The 23917-nt window shown below is 44.2% G+C and overlaps 1 protein-coding gene across 1 annotated transcript; it reads left to right on the top strand.

The window, feature by feature from the left end:
* Positions 1-16963: 16963 nt before the first annotated feature.
* LOC147896846 (uncharacterized) lies at positions 16964-19491 on the top strand. The gene is made up of 2 exons (XM_087381388.1): positions 16964-17224; positions 17487-19491. Exons 1-2 carry the CDS (start codon positions 17202-17204, stop codon positions 19123-19125), a joined length of 1662 nt encoding a protein of 553 aa, XP_087237514.1. The 5' UTR covers positions 16964-17201; the 3' UTR covers positions 19126-19491.
* Positions 19492-23917: the final 4426 nt, after the last annotated feature.

Below are 23917 nucleotides of genomic sequence, written 5' to 3'. Positions count from 1 at the left end.
AGACCCTACTATATACAGACGCATAGTAGGAAGTTTGATTTATATGACTATTACCAGGGCAGATTTGAGCTATGCTATTGGGTTGGTAAGTTAGTTTATGCAGGCTCCAAGGAAACCGCATTTGGATGCAGCTAGACACATACTGAGGTATGTGAAGTCCACATTGTAGTATGGACTATTTTATGAGACTGGGGTTCAAATACAGTTGCATGGATACACTGATGCTAATTGGGCTGGTAGTATTTCTGATAGATGATCTACCACTAGATATGTGTTCTCTTTTGGGAGTGCTGTAGTCACTTGGAGCAGCAAGAAACAGCCTACAGTTGCCTTGTCAAGCACAAAGGCTGAGTATAGGGGTGCAACAATGGCTGCATGTGAGGTATCTTGGTTGCATAAGCTACTTTATGATATGCATTAGTCTATAGATGGGCCAGTTGTCATTTATTGTGACAACATGAGCAGTATACACTTGGCAAATAACCCAGTCTATCATTCTAGAACAAAGCACATTGAGGTGCATTATCACTATGTGCACGAGAAGGTTCTAGAAGGTTTTATTGATCTAGTTTATGTGAGCACAAAGGATCAAGTAGCTGACATATCACGAAGGCATTGGGTGCAGAGAAGCTATGCAAGTTCAGACAGCTATTCTCGCCACCTCCTTTGCTTTCAAACATGCTTCCACCTTGGGTGAGCCTCCAAGTCCAGAGTTTAACAATCAGTTGCAGGCCCAAGGCCTAGCACCCTTGCCCTCCTATAAGAAGACCTATCTTGACCCGGTCTTAGAAAAGCAATACATAAAAGATGCCCAGAACTTGGTATGGGACTACCAAGAGAAGTTGGAGCATCGACTAAAGCAAGTAGAGGGTTAGATATTATTCATCCAGCCCATCTGATGGGCCATTAAGTGGCAAAATCACTCAAGGTGCCGAGAAGAGTGGAGGAAGAGGAACACCTCAGCTTCAGTCAAAAGCTCCGGATCTAATGCAAAAAATGTTCTAGGTCAACCCAATGTTGCAAAAACTCTAGGAGGAAGGAGACCTGTATGGCTTCAAGGAACTGCTGTCCATGGAAGAAGAGGCTTCACAAGAAATCTATGATAGTGCCGGATTGGCTGCCTTCCTATCAATGGAGGTAAAAATGCCAATCGCTTCCTTGCTAAGAGGAAATCCCATCCTATGGCATGATCTATCCAATTGGATGAATAGACTGCTCTTGCCCCCAGTCCCTGCTAGCCCTAAGCCCCACAGCCAATTGATGCCAGAAAAGGGGCAGAACCTACCAAAGGTTCCCATCAACAAGCTAGGCTAGTACTTCGAGGGTGATGACACAAACGCCGCTATCCCCATAATCTATCAAAACCAAAAAGTTGAGGCCATCTTGGATGGGGGAGCGGGAGTGAGTGTCTGTACCAAGGAATGCTGGGTGAAATGGGGCAAACCCGCACTCGAGCAAATCCATCGGGTAGTAAAGTTAGTCGATGGGGGAACTACCGAGCCCTTGAAACTGCTTACTGGCATAAACATTAAGGTATTTGGATTCACGTACCCCATCAGGTTTGTAGTCATGGACTTCACTCGGCAACTGGGATATGAAGCTATCCTAGGCAAGCCCTTCTTGCAAATGTCTGTACTCGTGCACAACTAACGTAATGATAACATCTACTTGCGGCATGAGGAGCTTACAAGGCCCACCCATTGTCAGGACACCTCTTTGTTGCACAATCCGACACCACCGCCCGAACCACCTCCATGAAGCTATTCCAACCCTGTGATAAGGGAGAGGATGAGGAGTCGGATGACTTCTGGTATGCACCTCTCCCCAAGCTAGAATTCTTGCAGAACTAGATGTACATCTTAGCCAATTTAGATGTCCCAGAGAGGGTAGGGTTTCAGATCATCACTCCAGAGCTCGACGGTCTGACCTCAGTGGTTCCCTTGAGAATGTTTAACATGCTCAAACCCCAAGAGGTAAGCAAGGGAACCGTGGGTAAAATTAGATCTCCAATGGCTATCATATGTGGGTGCCACGACTGCTCACTAGGAATTCTCCTCCAATTGGGGAACCAAGGTGAGTAAGATAACTTCCCCTGTCGGCTCTATAAGCACAATGGAAAGCCCCCTTCAGGTCCCAAAATCCCTGTATCCAAAAGCACGGCTAAGGCTAAAAGGACCACTGCTCGGGCAGAAATAAAGGAGGAAACTGAAGAAAAAGAGAACCTATGGTAGGTACCAGCCCGTTACAAGGCCTACATGATTGAGGATCACAAGATTTTAGACCAACAGGACAAAAGGTCTTGGGAAGACAAATGCTCCCAAGGGTATGACGGGCCAGCCCTGGTCAAGGAGGTAAACCTAGCCTTGGAAGGGTAGGACCCCCAACCCGTATTCATTGCCGATGATCTCACCCCAAATGAGGAGAATGCCTTAATAGCTCTCCTACAAGAGTATAAGGATTGCATGGCTTGGAAGTACACCGACATGAAAGGGGTCCCTGTCGAAGTAGTGCAGCACACAATCCCCATGCTAGACGATGCCAGGCCGATATGTCAATGCCCCTACCCTATGAATCCCAAATACGCACTCACTATGAGGGAAGAAATCCAAAAACTCATAGATGCGAGATTCATCTATGAGATTGAGCATACGGACTAGGTATCACCCATCGTAATAGTCCAAAAGAAAAATGGAAACATTAGAGTATGCATGGATTTGAAAAAGGTTAATGCTGTAACTAGATGTGACCACTACCCCTTGCCATTCATGGAACATGTTCTAGAAAGGGTAGCCGGAAAGGAAGCTTATAGCTTCCTAGATGGATTTTTCGGGTTACAACAAAGTGCCAATTGCCTCGCAAGATCAACATAAAACCACCTTCACAACCGAGTGGGGTGTGTATGCAGCCAGGGTGATGATATTCGGATTAATCAATGCCCTTGCCACCTTCCAACGAATGATGATCACGGTATTCAAGGAATATTTGAGAGACTTTGTGTAAACTTGAGGTGGGATGACCACCTAAAGTACCTCAGACTCGTCCTCGAGAAGTGCCGCTTATACTGCATATCCTTGAATCCTCTTCTACGGACCACAATTAAATCAAACTCATCTTGGAGTTACCACCCCCCACCAATGCCAAGGGAGTTCGACGATTTACTAGCCACACTGACTATTATAGGAGATTCATCTTGTTCTATGCGAACATAGCCCGCCCATTGTACAAACTGCTAGTATCCTTTGAGGGGATCGAGGAATGCCAGAAATCCTTCAAAACCCTCAAACTAGCTCTAGCCACTGCACCAGTGTTGAGGTCGCATGACTGGAATTTAATATTCCACGTCCATATCGATGCCTCTAACTTTTCCATTGGGTGTGTGTTAGCCTAGCCCGAGGAGCATAATCTGGATTACTCGGTATACTTTGCGAGCTGCCAACTAAATGAGGCCGAGGTTAACTACACCACAACCAAGAGGGAAGGTCTCGCCATGGTCTATGCAGTCAAGAAGTTCAAGCACTACTTGTTGGCTAACAATTTTTTCTTCTTCGTGGACCACCAAGCATTGCTATACTTGGTCAACAAATCCTGCATGACTAGACACATCACCAGGTAGATCTTAATCCTTTTAGAGTTCGACTTCACAGTCACTGTACATAAGGGGAAAACCCATGTCCTGGCTAACCACCTACCGAGAATCCCAAACGGTGAAGCCCCAACGGGAGTAGAAGTTGATCTCCCAGACGCTTCTCTCTTCTTCCTCGACATCATCCCCGAAACGGGCCGTCGAAATCGGCCACTACTTGGCAAACGGATTGCCCCTGGGCCAGGCCCTTAAGAAGGATAGAGCCCACAAACTCATTAAGGACACTGTGCAATATCAATTGATAGCAGGCCAACTATACCACAAGGGCAAGGATGGCAACCTACAAAGATGTGTGTGCAAAGACGAATACATCGATGTGCTTGAAGAAGCCCACTCACCCCAATCCACCTCATCCACGTCCATATCCCCCCAATAGCTCGCAAACACTTGAGGGGCCGAGGTAAGAAGGTTGCCTGGGTCCTGAAGTTAAGGGTACAAGCCACGAAGGTTCCAAAGGCATCAACACAAGAACCTGTGTCACCCCCAGATACAGCTCCACAAGAACCTACCGATGAATAGAACCTAGCAGGCCAGCTCCAAAGTATCGAGTACACACTATTACCACGAATAGTTTGACTCAACACAAATATCGCCAAGGGTAGCCAGGGAGCAGTGCAAGGACTGACCCCTCCCCTACAAGGTGTTACACAAGAACCTCCCTCTAAAGGCAAACCCTTGAAATTAATTACTATCATACCACCTCCAATGGTACCGACCTACTCACGAAAGCAAGGGTCTGTGCTAGGGGCGGTCTCACAAGAACCCGCCGCCCCCAAGAAAATGGACCACGCCACAATAACTAATCCCAATGACAATGTGCCTTTGGCATCCAAGGTAAAACACAAGCTGGACACTTACTCTACGTGGCTTTTAACACATATGCGGTAGCACGGCATCCGCTCGCACAACATTCCTCATAATCATCATCAAGTCTAGGTCTAGGTGAGTTTATATGGTAGGCATCTCACCCACCGCACCTGCAGCCCACCAGTCACATTCGAACATGCACACACACACACATCCACGATCAACACTAGGTGATTAGTGTCAATATGTCCATTTCTGCATTTGTTCACCATCTTGCATGCCGGCCTCACAACTAGTCCCACACCACACAAATGCACTCCACTCACTCCCTCTCCCACTCACCTTCACATCCCCACCCCTCTCTTTCTTTTACTTCTCTACACAGTCAGGATCTCGCCGGTCATTGCTATAGAAGTATCTCGCTGATCGTCGCGATCCCGGATCCCACCGACCATCGCCATCGCCAAAGCGGTACCATGCCGACCATCACCATCGACTTACCCCGCTGACCATCGCCATCGTCCTACTCCACCAACTGTCATGATCCCGAATCCCATCAACCATCGCCATCGCCAAATCACACCGTCCATTGTGAAAGCAGTACCATGCCAACCGTCACCATCGACTTACCCCCTCGAGGGTTGCCATAGAAAGATCCTGCTGGCCATGGGGATGAAAAATCTATATAAACATGCCTTATCCCACTGGGTCGGCGCCATAGCAGTTCCCCCCAGACTCTTGCAAAATTTGCCTAGAATTCTCATAGCCTCCTGCCCTCTTCCACTACCATCTAGAACAACCTTTTTATGTCCTCCCGCTCTTCCTCATCTATCGACTGCCTCATCACTCAACTGCCATCACTTTTTCCGATGGATCCCGAACATGAATTCTTTGAATTCAAAACAGAGTTGGGACTCTGCCCCTGCCCTATCCCATAGGCTACTGGCCCCTCAGATTCCCAAAGCATCCCTCTACGACAATCCGTATGCCTTTCGAGTTCCCCATAGAAGATTTGCAAGGGGAAGAAGAAGTGTCCAACAGACAAGCCACCCAGGAGGGTCACCATTAGCCTCCATCCAGGAGCCAAAGCCATGTCGACCACTCCTGCTGTGCCCTATGTCTCGGTCTCCACAACCCCCTAGGAGACCCCATCCTTAGCCACCGGCACCTCTTCCTCTCCATGGGCAGGCCTAGCGCCCCAATATAGGGCACCAGGTGGTTATAGCCACATGTCGGCCGAGAGATTATCGAGTGCGGACTTGATGGAATAACACCTATTTAAAGCCATGGCACAGATCTCACAGGTTGCACACAAAATTTTGCAGAGGAGGTAGGAACAAGCCTCACAGCTCTCAGCTAGTCTCCTTCAGGCACAACTCTCTGTGCATGACAGCTAATTCGTAATGGTCGCAACCCAAGCCACGGGTCAAGCAGTAGTACAAAGAGCAGAGGAGTACCATGTGAAAGCTGAAGAGCTCGCTAGCCCTTACAAAGCGCAAAGATGATCTCACCACTAGTGAATCCCTCGTCCAAACTCTCATGGACCAGGTCGACAAGGCAGAATATGGTCTGTGAACAATGCTGGAGCAGAAGGTGCAGGCAGAGGCGCAATACACCAAAATACAGGAGCACCAAGAATGACAGATCTAATCTCTACAGGATCTCCTAGGCCAAGAACGGGCACTTACAGTGTCTCTCAAAGAAGAGAATGAACGACAGCATGCCCCCGGCCAATTAGACGAGTTAGGTTTGGAAGACCAGGAGCAACATGAGTTTCGGATGTAAAGGAAGGTCTCCGCACAGTTCGCCACACACACTTGCACCACGCACCATCCCCCAAACCCTCCAAATGCACTTTGACGCACTCCATGCACAAAACCTCATCTTCCACTTAGACCTCACAGTTCCACTTCCTCCTAACGCCCTCCAAACCATCCTTCGTTGTAACCCCGACAACTACTGCCCCATCCTAGCCATGTCATACTTCTCCTTAGGTCTCCAACCCACTTCTCTCTCTCTCCTCCTCCCCTCCGAACTCCAGATTCTAGCCACCCATCCCATCCTCCTCAATTTTCAGGCCTGGTGCCGAATCATCACGGAGTCCCTTAATTATCCTATGGGCGATGAAGTGATGCAAGTCACAATGTCCGAGGAACTCACGCCATGGGTCTGCACCCTCAAAAGTCTGCAAGAAAACATTAATTGGATGCAGACCTATGACCAAGCCTTTGCAATCCAAAGGACAGCTTGCAGCATTCTAGTCCACCACCTACAACCCTCTTGGCATAATAATCCTCTTCAACAGGGTGCTACAAGATCTCCAAGACTCACTTGAGTTCTTGGTGAGAAATTTTGAAACAATTCATGTAGCATACCCCAAGGAAGATGGCCAAGAAGCCATCGCCCTCTTTAATGCTACCGCCCCTCTTGCGGCAATTCCACCACCACCTCCTCTAGATCCCGCCAACCCACCCAACAACACTGCCCAAGTATTCATCTAACGACTCTAAAACCACCTCAAAACCACCACAACACAGCACAAGACCTCCCCGTCCATCTCCTCTACAACTCCGATCGACCTTCCTGATGTAGCCTTCAACACGCTCCTCAAGGCAGCAATTTTGTATAGGCAGCCGAAGCGACAACGCCAACAGGCACAGCAGAAACCAAGCCCATGCCCATGGCAGATGACGAGACTCCGCCAACCCCGCCTGCCTTCCCCCCTGAAGATGTCCAATGGTGCCCTGACTTGCACTCATTCCAGGAGCTGCCAGACAGTGCACTTATGCATCATTGGAAGCGCCAACTTGAGGGCTCCCACCTCCATCTATACAAAATCCTAGCGGTGTAACCCCTCACACAATTCATCATGCAATCCTTTGACGATTGGCAACGCATGCATCCAAAGCGCACAAGAGAAGGATATAGCCTCACCCCCGATGCTCCAATCCCAATGATCGATGCAAATGCCAATCTACAACCACGATGGCAACTCCTCTTCTTGAAGATGGAGAAATTTTGGCGACACTTCCGCAGTGCCCACGTCAATCGCCGAATCTGCCCCCTATACATGCTAATGGAACGATGATGGACTTGGGCCGAATACAGAGACCTCTAGTAGAAGGACCCCAATATGTTGTACAACTTTCCAAAGTACAACTTTCCCAAGACATGACTCTGGAGGGATTTTGCTTATGCCTCCAGTCATTCAATGACATGTATGGCTCAGTTCCAGATCCCACCATCGTAGCAATGGTCCACTTCAATCACCTCCTCCTCTTACTCCTCCGTGATCTCCCCACCCACAGTCGCCCCATCCATGACTACCTCCACAATCTGAACTAGATTGCCTTCAATCTCAACATCAGTCCTACGCAATTCTAGGACCTCTGCCTCTACCTCCGCATCCGCAATCTCCACGAACATCACATACGAGGATATGCATGCCACCCATTTTTTGAAGTATCCCTCATACCTCACTCAGCTCACTCCATGACAGGTGGACCTCTATGCAATCTTACAAACAATCCTTACCACACACCTCCAGCACGACTGACTCGAGGGCAAATCAGCAATAGGAAGGGGGGCACGTTAGCATCCATAGAGTACAGTCGCCGAAAGTACAGTCGCCGAATGCAAGGTAATCAGTGATTAGAGGTGATTAGGCTTCATGATCTACTTCAATGGACAAGCTCAAGGAGTTTGATCCCCAAATATCCCAAGGCCAAAGTTTCCAGGCAACATGCACAAATTGTAGGTTCTAACTGACACCCCAAGGCCAAGGATTGCAGGCAACGTGCACATTCTTATCCACTTCAACGGAAACAACCATGGAAAGAGTACAGGACAAGATCAGGGAGTTTGATCCCCAAATACCCCAAGGAAAAAGAGTGCTAGCAACGTGCACAGGTTGTACGTTCCAACTGCAAGCTACTATTAAGTGTCTTGCAGAAGTTAAGCCTTGCCACTCTAGGTTTTGAGCCTCGTTCATGGGCTTCGAACCCCAAATGACTCAAGGCGTGAGGGCGCTTAGGGAGTTCGAGCCCCAAATCACCTAAGCCTTGGAGGCGCGGGGCTAATACAAGCGCTATTTGGGAATCGGTTAGGACCACCTCCTAATGTCAGGTTTTCCCAAGTGCTCTAATATGGTTAACACAAGCACTATTTGCGCTAGTAGGGAGAGATAGAAAGAATAGCAATATGCCTTGGCACCCTACATGCCAAGAGCCTTTTTACTGTAGAGGGAGAGTGCTAAAAGGAAAAGGGTTGGCCCTCCCTTCAAAAGGTGACATGTATAAAAGGCCAAAGTGTTGACTTTGGTCTAACACTTTGGTCTTCATTGTTGTTTGCACAAATTTGAATACAAGCTCCCTCTTCTCGTCCAAGAGAGTGTTTTGGGTGTTCCCTTGTTTCCATTTTAGTGCCCTTGTGTTTGCCACTTCATCCCCCTTCACTCTCCTCTTCCCTTCTCCTTCTCCCTCCCTTCTCCCCTCTCTTCTCCCCTCTCCCCCTTCCCTCTTTCTTGCGTGGAAACATTGCAACAATCCGGAGGCCACTTGAGCGACACTTGCGGTGGACGGCTCGTGCCTTGCATTGCTCTCACAAGGAGTAGCTTGGAGTGGAGGCTCCATCGGCATCTCTTCAACATCCCCACGACACGTGAGTCACCGCCGAGACCCACACAACCAGCACCAAAAATGAAGGTTTCATGGGTTTAAAGGCACTAGAAGACCACTACTGAGGTCCACAACGTAACAAGCCAAAAGATGCATTCCAACCTCTTATAGATGTAAAAAAGGGTGACTTTGCTCTTGTGAGGCCAAGCGACAATATATATCCAATTTGGTTGGGTGAAGCCAAGTCAGATATTCAATCCAACACTTCCTCTAAAGAATACAACATGGTATTGATACAATATTGGGCACCATGTTCGTGTAAGAAGAATGCAAGCGAGGAAGAAGTGTATGCAAATTGTTGGTTGAAATTTTGGATGTGCAATGACAAAGATCCTACACGTTGGGAGCAAGCAGACTCAATAGTATAGAGTTGGACACTGAAAGGAGGGAAGAAGCCCAAGAAGATCAAAATTTCACCTACCGTGTGTGAGAAAGCAGAAGCAGGCCTAGTAGGGGTCGATCAAGTAAACGACAAGAGTGTAGATTGAGCTAATACTCAATGGTGTTAAGGTTTTGTTTTGTTTAAATGTTGGCTTGTATTTAGTAGTTCAGCTCATTGCCTTCCTATTGGTTGAATGTGTAACAATTACCATTGACAATGTCATGATGATGATAACAAGCTTAGCTTCAGCTCATTGTCTTCTTATTGGTTGAATGCATAACAATTACCATTGACAATGTCATGATGATGATAACAAGCTTAGCTTCACTGAGGTCATTGCTTTAAACAAATGGCATTTATATCTTTACACTAACTATTATATAAATGTGTTGATAATTCAACAAAGTTAACTCTCTTGTATGGCATTGCAATGTCAAATTTGAGGTTTTCATTGTGCATTGGAATGTTTTTGAAGTTTTCATTGTCAAATACTAAATAATTTAAGGTGAGTTACTATAGGTGGCTTGTGCAATCATGTTGCAATTGAACAAGATTTTTTAGTATACAAAACAAATACTTCATTCCCAAAGTTAATGAAACATATCACTTATTTTCTCATTAAAATGACATCAATGAGATAAAGAAAGATCATATGCATCATCCCAAAATTAATGAAACACTCTAAATTAATAAATCTAAAATAACAAAACCAAAATTAATAGAATTTGACATTCTTAGTCTAAGAGACACTATAGATGCAACAACTGATTCCCAAAATTAATGAAACATTGGACACATCAACAAGCCAAAGATCCATAGTGTGATCATGTATGAAATAAGACATCCATTGTGGTTGAGCCAAGATGAAGATGGGTTAGAAAGATGAGAAGAGTATGAGGAAGGGATCCAAAAATGGAAGAGTGTAAGGTTCTCTCTCCCAATTTCATTTTCCTAAAATATCGAGATTTTCCCAAAATTACTAATCTGGTGTTATATTGTAAAAAGAAAAGTATTCTTACAAATACATTATTTGTGGGGTAAGCAATGTTTAATTTTCAAAAGGAAAAGCTAGTAGCCGATCATCCAAAAGATTTCAAAACATAGCCTTGCAATACATGTCAACCTTGATGCATTCTGTGCACTACTAGTTCACACATTTCTATTTTTTTCAATTAGGGCCAATGGTAGACTATAGCACCACAAATTAAAGTGGCGATTTGTTACTGGAGGTTGGGAAGAATGCATAATATGCATAATTTGTATATTATAGCTAAATTATAATGTTAAAATTTGTTAGTGTGTTTTTTCTTTTTACTTTTTATCAAGTTGTAACTTTTAAAAATAGCTTGACATTTGCTCTCTATTCCATAGAAAACCTAGCAACTTTTTTAGAAATGTGGAAAGTAGAAATAGTGATTGCAACATTATAGTAGCATCTTCTACAATGAACTAGCATGAAGCAATGGGCAAATTCTACAAATTGACAACAACTCCTTTAGTACATTGTTGTTATCAATCTGGCCAATGGCTGTGGCCTTTAACTCTTCACCAGAGTGTTGTGAGAAACATGTGATTATACCAATTCTGTAGCATCATAAAATTTTACAATGCGAAAGTAATAGACACAATATGTAGTTGGTATGCTTGTCTTTCACCTCCTTCATAATCATTCAAGCAATGGCAATAATTCTTAGGCTATTTTAGTACTGGCTTGTTGCTATACCCTCTCAAGAATCAAAGGTAATATCCAAACCCTATTGGTCCTACATTCCTTTCCCTTTGTAAAACTTTGAATATTATGCTTTTACAAATTAATGTGTATTTGTGTAAGTTTGTTGGATTTACAAACTCTTATGTTGGACTTACATCATATGGTTACATATCCCCATGGGTTCCATGGCTACCTAGTTTAAGAGGAGTTTAAGGGCCACCTCATACATCCATAAATTAGACATTGCACAGGATATCCTCCCGATGCCAACTAATGTTACTAGGTTTTTAAAATTGTATTTTTAATGTAATCAAACATTGGCTCACAATATACATACCCATCTGATTGCATTTTCTTTATATAATTTGAAGGACAAATTGATGTAATGGGATGTACCAAGGGGTACAAGGTTTGTGTGAGTTTGTGTGTCACCACATGGTGGTTACTATGATGAGGTTAGGTGGTAGAAGGTTCTATTAGGTGTGATTGAGAGATTCATGGGCTTGATTGGGAGATTAGTGGAGTGATTTGTGGATTTGGAGATGCTCTCCTTTGGGGCACATGCATTGTATCCGTTGCCCTTATAAGGGCCTCTCCTCTCTTGAATAAACTCTCTCTTTGGCTTCATTTGTTGATCTCTTGCTGTTGTTCCATCATGTGGTATCAGAGCATGGTTCACCCTCCTGCCCTCCTTGAGTGCCATGTCATCATCTTCTTCCAAAATGAAGGATTTCTTCCCTCTCTTCCCATGTTTTTTCCTTAAGCTTGTTCTCTCCATTCTCTAAACCATTTTCCCTATCCTCTGAGCTAAAGTATCTTCATGTTAGGGTGAATCCCTGGCTAGGAGGAATTAGGAAATAGTAGCTTCTACAGCCTGTGTCGACACTATCTATGGTCCGCACCATTTCTTGAAATGCGACCTACTGGAGTTACCTTTCTATAATTCTTCTCAGAGGAAGCTGGGCGACACCAAGAACTATCCATAGTTCAAATCTAAAGGCAAATGCTCCAGTAATTGAGGCTTATTGATGCAAAACTAGTCAACATTGGAGCTTCTGGCTATGGCGACCTGACGCGACATTTTGCCCAAGCTTGGTACTGGGTCTAGCAGTATATCTTTCATTGCTAAAACCTTGCACTGGATTATGCTTCTACAATAAGTATTACACCCGCTCTAACGCAAAGAAGCAAGACAAGAAGAGGACAAGATCCAAAGATGATAGAGTCTTTGATGGTGCTAATTTGGTGATTTATTCTCCTACATAAGATCAAGAAGATGAACCAGAGGAGTTTAAAGCTCTGACTGCTTTCACCACCCAAGTCAATCTTGACAAGGGTGATGACCCATATGTTTTCTAAGTTGTTTGTGTGTGTGGTCAATAATGGTTCTCTGCCATGGACAATCCATCCTTAAATGATTGTTAGTCCTTTGTTTGAGTTTTACCTTGTTGGACCCATGGGGATTTCCATAGATAGTCATTGTCTATCTCCCAGTTGTAAACCAAGAGTCCTAGGAGTGAGTCACAAGTTGGGGCCATGTGTGTTGCCATATGATGGTGGGCAAGCCATGGAGCATCCCATGTACTACTGCTGAGGGATGAGGTCATCAATTTGTGGGGGGTAATGAAGGACAAATTGATGCAATGGGGTGTACCAAGGGGTACAAGGTTTGTGTGGGTTTGTATGTCACCACATGGTGGTTAGTGTGACCAGGTTAGGTGGTAGAAGGTTCTATTAGGTGTGATTGAGAGATTCATGGGCTTGATTGAGAGATCAGTGGAGTAATTTGTGGATCTGGAGATGCTCTCCTTTGAGGCACATGCATTGTATCAGTTGCCCTTATAAGGGCCTCTCCTCTCTTGAATAAACTTTCTCTTTTGCTTCATTTGTTGATCTCTTGCTGTTGTTCCATCATAATTACTTGACTACTCAAACCTTCATGAACCTCAAATAGAGCATTGGTTTATGAGTTATGATTTTTGGAAGGATTAGGAGCCCATGGGAGCCATTAGGTGATGAAAACATGGGATCTGTTGTCTAGATGCATAAAGGAGTCTTGTGGCATGCACTTTCTAGGAAAAATTTTTGATTGTGAAAGGTTAGAACTAGAGTTAGATTCATAGTTGAAAGTTTGGTTCCCCCATGTGAGGATGGAAGTTTGTTACACCTAAATCAACGCATGGCCCAAAACCCTATTACCCCATGTGACAAGAAGAGGTAGCATGATATAAACATATGAACAATACCCTTGTCGAGGTTGAAGATACACTAAAGGATGTTGGAAATGTAATGTATCTTACATTGTCGTGGGCCTAGAGGGATGGCCTACCCCTTCCAAGGAGTAATTGCTCCAAAGTGTGCTATAACAATATAAAAAGGGGTCTTGTCATGTTGATGATATTTTCTATTGTATCACCTCCCTTTTCTATTAATTAATACATTTTTGAAAAATTTTCAATGGCATGATCTACTTGGGTGAGTCAAGGAAGTTTTTGAATGTTGTTCTCCTCCTTCGTATGGAGTCCACCTGTTGTCCTCCTTCATATGGAGTCCGTATGGAGGAAGAGGCATATTGTGCCCTCCTTCATATGGAGTCTGTATTGAGGATGGCTTGCGAATCCTTATTCCTTGAATGGGCACTCCATGGTACTAAGAGCCAGTGCACATGTAGCCTTGAGTGTGCTATAATTGGGGCCACATGATGCCGTGTGTTTAGAGAGATATGTCAATCAAAATTTGCACTTGTGAGAAAGAAATGGCATTTGAGAATTTTATAGTATTGTTTCCTGCACAATTTGTCAACTCCCCATTCATAGCCCACACTTGGATGTCAATACGTAAGCCCACACCTAGCCATGCCCATTTATGGTCTAGTGATAACAACTAGTTTTCAATCAAAAGGAAGGCAAGGATCCAATTTGCAATGTGAACTAAACAAAATGCACAAGCCATCTTTGTAGCCTTCCATTTTCTTCATGACTTTTTAATTAGTTGTGCATGGTCGGTTATGCGTGTGGATATGAGAAAGCATATGTGTTCTACTTCCATTTCCCTTCTATTGATTGTTTTTTCTCCATTGTCCTTCCTTTAAGGTAGGTGCTAGGTGATGGTACTATAGTAATGCATTCCTTTTTAAGCAAGGTGACTTGGGAAAATGAAAGTGGCAAACGTGTGAGAATGATTTTTTATGTTGATTATTGGATCTAATGAGAAAGAGAGTAGGCCTAAATTTCTCTTTGGTGATAGGGTGGCCAAGAGCTAGAAAAGTCTGTTTTTCCAAATTCTAATAAATCAAATTTCACTCTTGCTTTGCATGGGCATTAAATGCATGGGGGAATTGAGGTTGGTGATTTTGAAATCAGAGGGGGGGCACGCCACGTGGAGGGCCTCAGCTTGCAAGGAGGAGTGGTGCCATTACTTGCCACATGACACCCTTCTCTATTAGAAACATAGAGATAGAGATAGAGAAGAGATGAGAAAGAAAGTAGGCCCAAATTTCTCTTTTGTGATAGGGTGGCCCAGAGCTAGAAAAGTGTTTTTTTCCATATTCTAATAAATCAAAATTCAATCTTGTATGTAATTGGTTTAACCACTCTAAACATGTAACTTGTTGGTTTTTAAAAATAACATAGGTGAATCAATTGATTTTTGGCAATTATAGTTGGTTAAAATAACACCAAAGGTTGGTTTGGTGTTTGTAAGTAGTGCGTAGCAAGGTGGCTAATGGGCCAAGGCGATCCCTTTAGCATGTGCAAAAGTACTCATTGTACTATGGTGTGCTCCTTATTCTTGTTTGAAAGGAAAGATGATCTTCTCAGGGAATGCATGCCTAAATTTCAAAATGAGCCTTCTTTTTCTATTGTCCATTTTAGTTTTTCATTTACCAAAAAGTGCATCTTATATACCAACTTTAGATGAAGAAAAGGGCATTGATTATGGACAACCACTGACAATGAAGTTTTAGGCAATTGGATGGTGTGGGCCCACATGTTTTCAAAAAAACAACGGGTGTGGGCCCACAGGCCACTAAGGTTTGTGAGGGGAGGTGATAAAATGGACCGATAAGTGTGAGTGGGCTTTGCATTATTTGTGTTGCAAACACTATTTCAATCAACAACCGAAAAAGAAAAGGAAGTGGTGGGTAAGAGGCCTTCCCCATAGCCTTGCTAGTGAAGATGCAGGCCATCGTTGCAAGGTGGTATCACATGGAGGGGAGGAAGGAGGAAAGGTGTCCCGATAGGTATGAGAAAACGGGCTTTAAGCTGGTTGATTTGAGATGGCCTCTTTGCCCCCACGTCACTGTAGGCACGAGAATCTCTGTGCTCCTCTTCCCCTCTTTAACAAGTTGAATGACTTTTGTCATTCATAAGGCCTACCCAAAAGGAGTTGGAGCAAGGGTGGAGCTTCTTGGTTGCGTCACAAGGGAGAGAGGGAGATGGAGAGAGAGAGAGAGAGAGAGGGAGAGGGGGAGAGAGAGAGAGAGAGAGAGAGAGAGAGAGAGAGAGAGAGAGAGAGAGAGAGAGTGGAGCTTCTTTGTGTCACGAGGGAGAGAGGGAGAGGGAGGGAGAGAGAGAGTTGTAATAAGAATGAGAAAATAATGGAGCCTCCAACTATTCACAAAAAAAATATAAGAAATAAATAAGCAATTTTGCTTTGGTGGGGCCAGGGGTCGCCTCAACTTAGGGGAGGCCAAAAACTAGCTGTAGCTAATGTAGGAGATGGGGGGGTACCCTAGGTAGGGAAGCTTCAAGCTAGCTATGAGCATGTTCCCACTTTCGCGTAATCGCCACAGAGTGGCGTCAAGGTCCAAGGCTGGCTACGTTCCCGCTCATCACCCCGCATATTAAGGGGCCAGACTTTGGCATTCCACCGTCTCGTTCGAGACGGGAAAAGACCCTCTCCAAGCGGGCATTACGGGGCCAAAAAACCTCCCAACCAATGTCGTTCTAGATTTTTGGCCTGCCATATGAAGTAAAGCCGATGGCATTGGGAAGCTCATTTTTGTGAGGGATTTGAGCCACTTGGTAGAAATCTCGAGTCTCCTCTCTCTCCACATTTTTAGCTCCCTCCTCTCCTCTTCTCTCTCTCTCTCTCTCTCTCTCTCTCTCTCTCTAGGACTCCTGTCTTCCTTTCTCTCTCTTTCTTCCTCCTCTTGGTCATTCTGAAAACTTGCAGGACAGCGCTGGTTTCTCATGGGAACAGATGCTGGGAATTTGGAAATTCCGCTCAATCATGCTAGTCTAGCGTGGGTGAGCCGCGAGCGGGAACGCCCTCTATGGGGACTGTTCCATTAAATTTGCCAAACTCTAAGAAGGACGTCGGCGGGTCTAAGGAGGATGTCGGCGGGATTTAGAGACACAATTGGCGGGCGGCCGAAAAAGACGGGGTGGCAAAAAACCGGGGAACCGGCGGTAAGGAATGGGCGCAAGGGTAGATCCAGCTGGAGGGGTTGGGGCGCCAGCTGGAAAGCGGGGGCAGGTGAAAAAGCGACGAGCGAACCGGCGCTATCCGGTAGCAGGTAAAATCCCCGGGGGGGGGGGCTCTGCCAGCTGGCCGGGCAGCGTTTGGGGCAGGCGAATCTCGAGGCGGGGGGGCAACGCAGTTTTGGAAAGATGCGTGCAAATTACGACCACTACAAAACCGGGAAACCACCGTTCAATTCACAACGCGGTTTTTCCCACAACGCGGTTTCGTCCCTCTTCTTTTCATCATCTTCACTGTTTCTTGCTTTGAAGCTTCCGGCTATGGCGGTCCTCCACCTTCGCCTGTAGCTTCAAGACCTTTTCAAGCTCCCATGGCGTCTTCTTCTTCCTTCCTCCTCCCTCCTCGTCCTCCACTCCTCTCCCTCGTCGGTGCTAACCATACCTCCGCCCGTTTCTGCTCTCGCTAATTACCTCCTCCTCCCTCCCCCTTTCGGCTCATCCCTTGCCTTTTCGGACGACCTTGCGCTCATCTCTTCAATTTTCCCACGACCTTCCACTCATGGAATCCGTCCTCCACCTCAGGTTTGTTTCCCTCTCGCCCCTCCACACCTTTGTCGCTGCCTTTCCGTTCTGCATTCCTTCATTTTGATCTCTGAGAACGGTTGTTTCATCCAATTACCCTGATTGCGTCGATTTTGGTTTCGAAGCTTTGATCGAACTGTCTGTTTATCTGTGTATTTACACGTCGATCATCTTCCTTTTACATGCAGCTAACTTGCAGCATGACTCTCTGAACGATTCTTGCATTTCCTGATTTCGTAGTATTTTCGTTTGTTTTCCACAGATCCCTCGCTCGCAAGTTCGTCCTCCGTGTGCTGCTCTTCGCGCTCATGCTCACCGCGCTCCACTTCCTCTACGTCCTCCATGACGGAAGTTCTTGCCCTCATGGCGAACATTGCTTCTCCTCGCGTGAAGGCTCTTCCAGAATTGTCGACTTTGGCAAGGGCGTCTCACGTCTCAGTACTATTTCTGATATACTTAAGCCTCGTTACAACTCCAAGACATACGAGGAATACGTGCAGCTTCAGCTCAGGAAAATGCTTGATCCAAAGCTCAGGAAACTGTGGACGTCGAGAGAGTGGAGAAGAAAAGTGGATTTGTTCTCGCGGCGCTTCCAGGATCTCATGAAGGCGCATCTCTTGAAGCCTGGAGATAAGGCGTTGTGCATAGTTGCTAGTTCAGGGCAAGAAGTGATGGCGATGAAGGAAATCGGAGTGGAGGATTCAGTCGGGATCGGTCCGATTTCTGCACCTCCGCTTGTTATAAAAGCGGATAAGCACAAATTGCCATTTGAGAAAAACACTTTGGATTTCGAGTTCTCCAATTCCTTCGACCACGAGTCATTCCCGGCAAAGTTCGCCTCCGAAATTGAACGGACGCTGAAGCCCGGTGGCGTAGTGGTATTCCAATTTTCAGTGAAGCAACTTGCAGGAAAATACTTTGCTACTGACTTACCACCGATCGATCGTTTACTAAATCTATTCACCAATTTTGATACTGTGTATATTAAGCAAGTTGATGCTTTTGGCCTGGCCTGGGAGCTTGTGCTTAGAAAACGGCCGAATCTGCAAGAACCCAGCGAAGATGGAGGGGAGCTTGTGCTTAGGAAACGGCCGAATCTGCAAGAACCCAGCGAAGATGGAGGGGATGTTACTAGGAGGAAATGCTCGGTAACAAAGCTCAAACAAAAAATCATCAATGACGCGGAGCCTCTAATAGTGGAAGAGCCTCTGAAGCCCTGGATCACATTTAAAGAGAACGCCAAGAAGATCAAATACTTGCCGAGCGTCACTGATATCAAAGACTACAATCGCTACATCTATGTGGACGTTGGCGCAAGGAGTTACCGGTCAAGCATTGGCAACTGGTTTGTGAAAAGGTACCCAAAGCAACATCAAGATTTCTTTATTTATGCCGTGGAGGCTGATAAATCGTTCGCTGGAGACTATGCGAAACGGGAAAATGTGGAGCTATTGCCATATGCGGCATGGCTGAGAAACGAAAGCCTGGTATTTGGAGCCAATCCTGAGAACAGAGCAGCGGAAGGAGAGATCGGCATGGGCCGGATTCAAAGCCGATCTGCGCTGCAGGATGAAGGAATTGCTTCGACCTCATCGTCAGGGAAGGAATTCCAGAGCGTGCAGGGGTTCGATTTTGCGGAATGGCTCGGCAAAACGGTGTCTGTGGATGATTTTGTGGTAATGAAGATGGATGTGGAAGGCACCGAATTCGACCTCTTGCCAAGGATGTTCGAGACGGGAGCGATTTGTCTTGTAGACGAGCTTTTCTTGGAGTGTCATTACAATCGCTGGCAACGAACGAGTCCCAACAGGACGTCGAAGTATGGAAGAAGCTATGGAGAATGCGTCTCTCTGTTGATGGCACTTCGGAGCAATGGAGTGCTTGTTCATCAGTGGTGGTAAATTGGCTCAGTGGAGCTCTCTCTGTGAGTAGAATTCATTCATCTTAGTTCTCATCTGATCTAAAGCCTGATGAGCATGAGTTCTGAGGTAAGATTCGATAAGCAGAGAGCATAGCTACAGATTATCATGGATTATAACTCATTACAGCAGAGGTAGATACAAGCTTTTCTGATTATTACATTGTTCATCGAACTACAGATCATTCCCTCCAAAGAAAACAACTGGAGGATTTCCTTCCTGTAGGTGTCAAGAATCGGTAAGATCCTAGTTGTGTAAAAGAGTCCCAGATCATTCTTTCAAATTGTGGTCCTTTGTGAACCCGCTTTAGAAGATCTGGAGCGTAAGCCTCAGATCCTTTGGCTGCATTAAAAGCCTCAGAACCTTTGAACAGAGTTCTGTGTAAGCTACATTCTTTCCTTAATATAAAGACTTTGTGATGCTGTAGATGCTAGTGCTTGTTAAAATCATTTGCGATGCTTCTTAGGTTGCTCTCAGGAATTATTCTTATGTTATTAATGAGTTGCTTGAGACTTATTGTCCTTTTTTATGCTCGACGTTGCGGAAGTTTTTATGTTCTTTTTGGTGAAAAGTAAAACTTTAGTCCCAACACAAACCCATTCCTAGCCAGCGTTTCTTTCCCTTTGCTACTTCTATCACTCTCATCTATCTGCCTCTCCATATCAGGATCCAAAACACCAATAGGAGAAACACTCCCAACACCATCACCTTTCCTACCCCTACGAACCCCATGACCATAAACAAAACCTTGACCGCCAGAATGATGCCCAGAAACTGACCCAGGAAGAGAGCCACTAGAAGCAACATCTGCCAAAGCACTAGCAAAAACTGCACTGCCACCCAACAAAATACTAGTAGAGTCTCCACCACAAAAATCACATACAACACCACATAAAACAAACAAATCACGACACGATATTAACAAAAACAATGAAAAAACAAATAGCAAAACAAAAAAACTTTACTGTTACTTGAACCAGTACCTCCGCCAGCAGAAACATCACTAGATCCACTCACACCAAGAACTCCAAAATCACTACCACCAGTAGCTCCACCCACATAGAAACTACAATCGCCAATACCACCACTCGCATTGACACCATCTCCAAAACCACTTGATAGAATTGCAACAACAACAAAAATAGTACCTAAAACAATGGAATTCACTAAACGCAACACAATCCAAAAACTAAAACAAAACCATATATTTAAAAAAAAAACATGCAAAATACCTCATGTATCTCAACAATTGTCAGCAACCACCACAACATGAGCTCTCGATCCTGACTCAATAGTAGCTCCAGATTCTGACTCCATCACCTCCACATAACCCGAAGAAAACTTTATGAAACCACCACCACCACCAAACTAGCAAGAGCTCCACAATCGTCGAAATCCAAACGCTAGCCCGGTTGTTGAAATTGTGATTGTGATAAACTAGCTCGGTTGTTTTTTATTATAGTAGCTTGATTAGTTAAATTATTAGCTTGATTATATGTGACTCCTATGTGACTGTCCTAAACGAAATTGTTTTGTTTTACTAGTAGTTTGATTAGTTTAATTATTAGCTCAATTAGGTTTAATGATTAGTTAAATCAATTATTAGCTTGATTATATGTGACTAACCTAAACTAGCCCGATGGTTGAAATTGTTTTGTTTTTCTAGTAGCTTGACTAGTTTAATTAGACTACGTTTTTGCACGTCCTTGTTTTTGTTTTCATCATAGTAGTGCAAAAAGGGGGCTTAGTACAATTGTTGGTGCATGTTGGGTGAGTAGACGGAGGTGTATCTCAAGTTAATGGCTTAGAACCCTGACATTTTGATTGGGCAAAGCAGCTTTGAGCATTGTATATCTTGGTACATTAGAAAACTCAAATATAGGCATGTGTGTTCTTGCCTTTCACACATAGATAGGAATGTGTGTTGTTGCTACCTCTCAATTTTAATGAGCTTGTGGATTCTACTTTGTCTCAAGGTTTAAATCCCTACCCTAAACATGATATGAAATTTCTTTGCTTCTGGCCATGGCAAGGGTGAACATGATGGATGTGGTGCTGTCAATTCAGTGATATGTGTTTATTTAACACCAATTAACACGATCTCAAGTAAATCTCAATGATGCCTATGATGTTGTGACATGGCTTATTGCCAACCTCTCCACCACATGGGCACAATCAACATACAATTGTGCATCTAGTGTTCCATGAAGTGAAAGTGAATGAAGTGCAAAGGAGAAGCATGCACGATTGTGAGGCCATTATTGAAACTCGTAGCTTGCATAGCATATGGGGATTTTCAAACAACCACCTGCTCAAAATAAGAGATTCAGCAATGCGTGCATCATAGGGGATCATGACAATTGTGAGGACATTGCAACTATGAAGAGATGGGAGCTGTGACAAACAATGGAGAGACAAAACAGTAAATCGCATACAGTATGCTAATCCCAAACAACCACCGCAATTATTGTAGTAAATCCCAAACAACCCCACACTTATTTTTAGTAAATTCCAAATAGACCCTAGTAATGCCAAACGTGGAAAAATTTATGCCACTTATCTCTCCAACCATCATGGTGGTGACCACAAATCCTAGACAATGAATTGTATGCAAATCTCACATAATACCATGTATCCCACATCAATGACTCATCATACTTATTGCTACTATTATCTCCTTCCTCGACCTTTCCTCAAGTGTTTGGGCTTGCAATGCATAGGCTCATATTACCCACCATGGTGGTCACGATTATGGATCACCATGCTGGTAGGAAGGGGTGTGTGTGTGTGTGTGCATGCGTGCATGGGAGTGTTTGAACAATGAATGCACCCAGGAGACCATCGTCTTTGCAGACTCAAATTTTCAAGATCCACATTGTAGAATTCATTCCATCTCATTCAAAATATTCACATTGTAGTACCATCCTTCAAATGAATTGATGTCGACATTGCAGACTTGGGACCACCATCTAATTTGTAGTCATGGATTTTCAAGATCCACATTGTACATTGAAATATCCTTGAAATGGAGTGATGTCTATTCTTGGGTAGCTCTAAGATTATGGACAGTTGAAGTTCATTTGGAAAATTATAGCCATCGGGCAAACACTGTCCCTACATGAGAGCGATCATGACCATCAAAATTCTCTACCTCAGATAAGTTTGCATCAGACTGTTATAAAAATGTATGCACTTAGGACCATCTATTTCACAAGATCGAATTAGCATTGTGCTAGAATCAGACTATAAGAACAATAGGAAATCAGTCTGTTAGAATTTTAGAAATTCTAGTTATAGTGCTTGCAATGATGGCACTCAAGGCCATCTAGTTCGCAGACTCAGATTTTCAAGCTACACATTGCAAACTTAGGGCCATCTCACTTGAAAGATCCACATTGTAGTACCGTCCTTCAAATGTACCAATGTCTATTCCAAGTGGGTGGCTCTAAGAGGCCATCCAATTCATAGGATCAAATTTTGAAGATCAACATTGTAGACTTGGAACCATAAGACAATTTGTAGGCTCATATTTTCAAGATCCACATTGTGGCTTGAAATGTCCTTGAAATGGATTGATGTCTATTCTTGGGCAGCTCGAATATTGTGGATGGTCGAAGTTCATTTTGACAATTATAGCCACTGGGTAAACATCGTCCCTGCATGAGAGCGGTCATGACCATCTAAATTCTCTGCCTCAAATTAACTTGCATCAGATTGTCATACCAATGACTGTGCACTAAAGACCATCTAATTCACAAGCTCAGATTAGCATTGAGCCAAAACTAGACTGTAAGAACAATATCAAATTAGACTGTTAAAATTTCTAGTTATAATTCTTGAATGCACTTAGACCATCTAGTTCGTACACTTTAATTTTCAAGATCCACATTGGAAGATCAGGTCCATCTCATTTGAAAGATCAACATTGTAGCACCATCCTTTAAAAGGACCAATGTTTATTCCAAGTGGGCAACTCTAAGAGACCATCTAGTTGACAAGATCAGATTTTGAAGATCGACATTGTAGACTCGGGACCGTTTCATTTGTACGTTTAAATTTTCAAGATCCACATTGCATCTTGAAATGTCCTTGAAATGGATTGATGTTTATTCTTGGGTAGCTCTAAGATTGTGGATGGTCGAAGTTCATTTCGACAATTATAGCCTGTTCAGAGTGTCTTCAGACGAGTGAAAAAACAAACACATCTCCACTCCTAACAACAAGGTGCCAGCAGCCGAAGTATAGTCGGACAATAGACGGACTATAAAAGACTATCACAAGATGTAAAAATGACAGAGTGGAAATCTTGCAAAAGGTACTATGCTTCTTGTATATTATGTTTTGACAGAGAGTACATCAACTCAACAATGCAAACTCTCAACAGGAGCTGATACAAGTTTTTATAGCCATCTGATATCAATCTGATTGTTGTAAGGCAACAGTAAGTTACAAAACGTAAAAGTCCTAGTCAAAACCATTATGTGGTGGATAAGGCCACTAAGGACTGCTATTAGGGACAGTTACAACTGTCCCTTCAATTACAAAATGACCCCCACTACCTTGTTCTAATGACTCCCTCTTACCAAAGGTGTATTTAACCTATCCCATGGTTAGTGTTCACGTAAGTGGAGGCTATGCCTTCAACACTTGGCACTTTTGGTGGAGAGGCTCTTTCTCAAAAAGTCAGGGACACGCACCCTTCTTCATTGAAAATACTCCTTCAAGTGCTTCTTGAAGGTATGGGAAGTGTTGAGATCAATTAGTGTTCCTCGAG

This window comes from Dipteris shenzhenensis, chromosome 11 (genome assembly GCF_047967505.1).
Source record: "Dipteris shenzhenensis isolate YYH24624 ecotype China chromosome 11, Dip_SZ_1.0, whole genome shotgun sequence".
Classification (NCBI taxonomy): Eukaryota; Viridiplantae; Streptophyta; class Polypodiopsida; order Gleicheniales; family Dipteridaceae; genus Dipteris; species Dipteris shenzhenensis.
This window is presented reverse-complemented; position numbering and strand designations above follow the sequence as displayed.

Coding starts and splice junctions, on each gene's coding strand:
- LOC147896846 (XM_087381388.1), top strand. CDS start 17,202: ATGGAATCCGTCCTCCACCTCAG. Junction 17,225..17,486: donor GAATCCGTCCTCCACCTCAG/GTTTGTTTCCCT, acceptor TGTTTTCCACAG/ATCCCTCGCTCGCAAGTTCG.